Source organism: Ictidomys tridecemlineatus, chromosome 2, assembly GCF_052094955.1.
Source record: "Ictidomys tridecemlineatus isolate mIctTri1 chromosome 2, mIctTri1.hap1, whole genome shotgun sequence".
NCBI classification, from domain to species: Eukaryota; Metazoa; Chordata; class Mammalia; order Rodentia; family Sciuridae; genus Ictidomys; species Ictidomys tridecemlineatus.
In genome coordinates this window covers 178,535,639-178,541,638 of record NC_135478.1, presented here as the reverse complement: position 1 = coordinate 178,541,638, position 6,000 = coordinate 178,535,639, and the positions used below count along the sequence as shown (strand labels likewise).

Below are 6,000 nucleotides of genomic sequence, written 5' to 3'. Positions count from 1 at the left end.
CCACCTGCCTCAGTCACATTTCCCCTTGGCTGCTCCACCAGGGCTCTCCCTGCTTCTGTCTGGCTAACCTGCCCTTTCCCTGAGAGGATCTGTCCTGTGGCCCACATGGGCACATTGCCCAGGGGGCTCCCTGGCATCACAGGGGCAGTCTCTCCTTTCCCTCTCATCACCTCAGTTGAGTCAGACTGGGGGAGGGGGCCGGAGTGAGGACACACAGCCTGACTCACTGAGTACCTTTTCCCTGAGCTCAGCTTCATTCTCAGAGGATGAGGCCAAATCGACTGGTGACAGGGACACTGAGTCAAGGGCAGGATCCTTGGTCTTTTCCCTAGGACCTTGAGTTTGGGCTCCAAATGAGGCTATTCTACCTGTAAACAGGAGCAATGAGGAAAGACCCCACACCTTCCTCCTCCCCCTAATTGGCCTGGGTAACATCTCCTTCCTCTCAGGCCATCTCTGTGCAAGCACACAAATTTCCCTTCCCAGTCCACAGGTGGACAATGCCCTGGGCTAGAAGCCAAGATTCCCAGGCTCTTGTCAACAGCCTCGCTACGTCCAGAAACTTCTGTCAGCACCTTATCAGTGTGTTTAGCTCTAACCACTGGCCTCAGTTTCCCCATTTATCTCTATAATCCCTGCTGGATGTGGAGGGAGCATATTTTGTCTATACTAACACTTAGTTTTGTAATGCCGGTGCATGTGGGGCACTGCCGCCCTCCCAGAGCCAAGGAACCCTGCGGAGGGGGCGGGAGCCCCAACCCAGTAGCGTCTGCCACGGGCGGGCCGCGTGGGGGAGGGGCGGGGGAGGCGGGGCCGTGGGCTGGCGCGGCCCCCACCCGCGGGCCGGGCGGCATTCCTGGGAGGCCGGCGCTCTGACGTGGACCCGGGGGCCGCGGGCGCGGCTGGGGGGGCCATCGGCCCGGGGGCTTCTTAAACCCCCCGGCCCGGCCTGGCCCGCACTTCCCGAGCACCGCTCCGCCCCCGGAGAGAGAGAGAGAGCCAGAGCCAGAGAGCCCTAGAGGAGCCTAGGAGGCCCACAGAACCCTGTCAGCCAGGGCGCAAGAGAAGTTGGAGAAGAGAGCGCAGAGCAAAACAGCGAGTCCCGCGGTCGAAGCCCAACAGCGCCCAACTGCATTCGCTAGCACCCGCAGTCCAAGCCCCCAGCCCACGCAACCCCGTCCCCGTTCGCGACAACATGATGAACAACAGTGGCTACTCGGACGCCGCCGGCCTCGGCCTGGGCGACGAGGCGGACGAGATGCCGTCCACAGAGAAGGACCTAGCAGAGGACGCTCCGTGGAAGAAGATCCAGCAGAACACATTTACGCGCTGGTGCAACGAGCACCTCAAGTGCGTGGGCAAGCGCCTGACCGACCTGCAGCGCGACCTCAGCGACGGGCTGCGCCTCATCGCGCTGCTTGAGGTGCTCAGTCAGAAGCGCATGTACCGCAAGTTCCACCCGCGTCCCAACTTCCGCCAGATGAAGCTGGAGAACGTATCTGTGGCCCTTGAGTTCCTGGAGCGCGAGCACATCAAGCTCGTGTCCATCGGTCAGTGTGGGCTATGAGGGCATGGTCACAATAGGGAAGAGGTGGTCCCATGTGGGTAGGGGACATAGGTTCGGGTGGGCCCATCAGGATCTGAGAGATGAGATAGGAATGGGGACCAGGGGGAGGACCCTGGCCTGGTCTCTCCCCCCCACCAATGCAGACCACCTGGGCACTACCTTGACACCCCTCTCAGGACAATGAGCACTCCCTGAGTGGCCTGGGAAGTCCTGAGGTTTCCGTTTCTGAGCCCTGCAGCTACAACCTCCCCGTGAGCTCTCCCACCAACCTGCTTCCCTCGCTGTCCCCTTTCTTTCCATTGAACAGCTCCTATGCATGCTTGAGAGAAAAGGGCCAGTAACCATAGCTGATTCTGGGGGTAAATTTCGGATCCCAAAAAAGCAAATGGCTTCCCAGCCCCTCCAAGGGAAAGACCAGACTGAAGACAGATCCTGACCACCCCCTGGATCTCTCTCTGAGCTCAGAGGCCCAGGAAAGCTGGTGGCCTGTCAGCTCCACTGAGGCCCTCTGTAGGCATGTGCTCTGCAGCTGGGTTCAGTCCTGGGATGGGACAGGCAGAGCCCAGCCTCAGAAACCTAAAAAGGCACTGAGCTAAGGCAGGGAACCTTAACCCCTGCCTGCCCTCCTGCTTTAGCCTTCCCTGGAGGGGGGCTCTTGCCTGTCCTTGCCCTGCCCCAACCCACCGCCTATGCTTGGGATTGGCTGTAGCTAACAGTCTGGGCTTTGAGGAGGGAGGGGAAGTCCTGCAGAGGGGAGGAAGTCATTGAGTGTAACCAGATTTGGAAGGTGTGTCAGTGCTGGGTGGGGGTGGGGAGGCATTCTAGCTCTGGGGGCCTAGAATTCCCAGGGTGGGCTTCCAGTGGCAAGAGGCTGCCTCTCCCCTTATAACCTGCCATTTCCTTGTAGGCTGGGGGCCAGGGACAGACTCCCACCTCACCCCTGTAGTGAGTTCATGAGAGCTCTATTGTGTTAAGAAAGGGCCCCCTGACCGGTCTCAGCGCTAGGGAAGTTGTACATGGGATTAGGTGCCCCCACACAGGCTGTCCCAGAGTCTTGTCTAGATAACTGGATGCCTGTACACCCTCATTTTCCCTCAGGGCCATCTCCAGCCCTCCTGAATTAGCAGCTGAGGTCAGTCTGGGGCCCTTTGCTCTGTCCAGTCTCCTCCCTAGGCCTTACCTCCTCCTGTCCCAATACTGCCACCCCTCACCCCCTCCTGCCTGGCCTGGAAATAGCCCTGTCTCCGTGACACAGCAGATGTCTCTGAGCTTTCCAGAAGGACAAGCCTGAGGGCAAGGGGTGGGGGAGGGGACCCTGGTGTGTGTAGTGGGGCTGAAGGCTAGAAGAATTAGGGGGGGTGGGTCACACATGAGCCAGCCCTGGGGTCATCATCACACTCTATGCTGGGATTTGAAAAGTAGGACTGACTGTCCCAGGTGGGTCTCCAGGGGAAGGACTGAGGCCTCTGCAAAACATTATAGAAACCACTCAGCCTCCCCTCCCTCCCAGCTGTGGGAGCAGCAGGCCCCTCTCCAGGCCTCATCCTTCCCCTGTGCACCTCTCCCCTCCCCCATGTCGGTGCCTGGCTCCAGCCCCCCCTTGGCTCAGCTATGGAGGGGCCGGATCCGAGTAGAGGGGAAGAAGCCAGCACTGGTTTGGGGGCGGGAGGGAAGCTCCCTGGGTTCCTGCTGAGAGGAAGGGGAGCTGAACCCCCTTTGGGCCAAGTGGCTCACTCCCGCTGATGAGATAAGCTGTCAGCAATTCAGCTGTTGGGCCGGGGTGAGGCTGCGGGGAGGGGCTGAGACACCAGCCTGGTTGACCCCAGGAGACATAAAGGAAACTGCCCACAGTGGAGGAGGGGGACATCCTGCTTCGTCTGGCTTCCCATTCCATTTATTGGTGGGAAGGGGCTATCCAGGGAGTCTCCTGGGCATTGTCTTCGGACTGAAACTGAACATTTGGGCACCTGAGGGAGCAAGGGTCACAAAGACATTCCACTTCTCTTCCTAGAAGGGAAGTCAGGGCCTGGAGTGGGAGCTGGAGGTGGGGTCCTTGGCCGGGTTGAAGAAGCTGTGTGCCTTTTCTTTCCTAGCACCCCTGTGAAGGCCCCACCACCCCTTAGCCCCTCCGAACAAAGAGGCCTATGAGGCAGCCCTGTCCCGCAGCTGTTCCCCAGTTGCTATTCCTTCTCCGGGAGCCAATAGCCGAAGGAGGGGCTGGAGGGGGCAGCAGCTGTCCCAGAACCTCCCTTGGCCCAGCCCTCTCTCTCCTCTCCATCCCCCCCCCCAGGCAGGGGTGTCCAGGACTAGTTGTCTGGCTCCTCCCATTCCTTTGGGGGTATCCCCAGGCAGAGGGAATGGTGATTTGGTGGGTTGTTGCACAGGAAGAAGCCTGGGTAGAATACAGTTCTTCCCCTCTGCCTGGCCTCCGGAGAGGGAGGCGAGGGAGGCGGGAGAGGAAGGTCATTGCTCCCAGGGTGGGACTCTGGGCCCAGATGCCTCTCTCCTGCCCTAAGCCATGGACCACTTGCTGTCTGGCCCAGGGCCAGTTGCTAGGGAAAAACTTTCTCTCCAGCAAACATGAATGACCCCCTCTCTACCTCACCCACCCCCATCCCGAAGCCTCAAGGCCTCCCTCCCAGGGTCTGGCTCAAGTTTGTAAGAAGCACTTCTGGGTGTGTAAGACCCTAGCTTCAGAGGCTGTCAGGGCCATGAAAGGCTGGGGGCACTGGGACGTCCAGATTGTGTGAAAGTGTTGTGGGCCTCTGTGTTTGAAAGAGTGAAAGCACAGGAGGCCGGCAGTGAGTGTGTCATGGAACCTGAGAGCTGCCAAACCATTGTGCTGCAGGGAAGCCAGGGGAAAGGGGTGGGCTGGGGAGCTGCTGGGGAAGGAAGGATGAATCAGTGAAGGGTGGGAGAGCTGAAGGGCTAAGCCTCAGGGCCAGGGAGGCCAAGAGATTCTTCCTTCAGGGCCAGGTGGAGTGAAGGGGGGATGTCAGGGGTTCCCCAGACCCCTGTCTCCTGATACCCTCCCCCAAGATCTAGGAAAGGGGAGCCTCCAGCTCCACCTTCTCTCATCAGGCAGCATCAATAAACAAGACTGAGTCTCCCACCCACTCCCTGCTTCCTAAGAGCAATGCTCAGGGAAGCTGATGGGTTTCAGACCTGCATTATCCTTTAAGCTGGATTCCAAAATCTGTACTCTAGCCCCCTCCCCTCCTGAACATTTCCCTTTGACTATTAAAGGGAAGTTGGGTCTCTAAAATCTTAGTAAAACAGCTCAGAGAAGATAGTGGATAGCCTGTGTCTGAGCCTGACACTTGAACCCACATGAGTGACATTTCCCCGGGCACTTGTGATATCCGACTGGCCCCCAGCATTTTGCAACACAATTTCCAAGCCTTATTGAGCATGCAATGTACCCTTTCCTCCTCCCAGAACCCCATTGTTCCAAAAGCCTTATGGCCTTTGGGGTAGAGTGTGAATGGAATGGAACAGATCACATTCCTCTCTAAGATTTAAAGTATTTCATTCAACCATTTTTGTTGAGACCCTCCTAAGTTCTAGGCCAGACCGATAAATTTGTATTTTTAATGTATAATTCCATTTATACACAATCCTAGAAAATATATATATTAATCTATATTACAGAGGGCAGATCAGTTGTTGCCTGGGAGGATGGAACAAGGACAGGCAGGAGAAAGGGATCACAAGAGGGAGTATGTACAAGGAAATTTAGGCAGTGATGGCTGTGCCAATTATTTTTGATCGGTAACAGTAGCTTTGTGGGCATATGCCTATTTTCAAGGCTTTTCAAATTGTATTCTTTAATATATGCCATTTTTTGTATGTCAGTTAGGTGGTTAAAAAAACAAAATGAAATAGTGTATATCCCCAAGAGAACTGCAGTCTAGTAGGGCCAAAGGCAGGATGGCTTGCTTAGATCGGAGGCAGACTCAAGTGTGGCAGCAGAGGTGGAAATACCTGCACAGGAGCAGAGAGGTGCAGCCTGGGTCTGAAGCTGGAACCCAGAGAGGGCTTGTCATTCTGGGACAGGCCTTGCTAGAGGGAATTTGGTAGGTTGAGAAAGGGATAAATTCTGGAGGAAGAAGTCTGACCTTAAGGTCCCTCCTGAGCTGGCTTGTTCCCTCTGCTTTGCAGACAGCAAGGCTATTGTGGATGGGAACCTGAAGTTGATCCTGGGCCTGATCTGGACACTGATCCTGCACTACTCCATCTCCATGCCCATGTGGGAGGATGAGGATGATGAGGATGCCCGCAAACAGACACCTAAGCAGCGTCTGCTTGGCTGGATCCAGAACAAGGTGCCCCAGCTGCCCATCACCAACTTTAACCGAGACTGGCAAGACGGCAAGGCTCTGGGTGCTCTTGTGGACAACTGTGCTCCTGGTGAGTAGGCAGTGGGCATACCA

General features: G+C 56.9%; 1 protein-coding gene across 2 annotated transcripts in view; it reads left to right on the top strand.

Annotated features, from left to right (window-relative positions):
• Nucleotides 1-837: 837 nt before the first annotated feature.
• Nucleotides 838-6,000, top strand: part of Flnc (filamin C) — a 28,048-nt gene continuing 22,885 nt past the window's right edge. For both annotated transcript variants that reach the window (XM_005319434.5, XM_005319433.5), the window contains exons 1-2: nucleotides 838-1,550; nucleotides 5,729-5,977. In XM_005319434.5, the coding sequence (XP_005319491.2) occupies nucleotides 1,196-1,550; nucleotides 5,729-5,977 (604 nt within the window). In that variant the 5' untranslated portion in view covers nucleotides 838-1,195. The remainder of the gene's footprint in view (nucleotides 1,551-5,728; nucleotides 5,978-6,000) is intronic.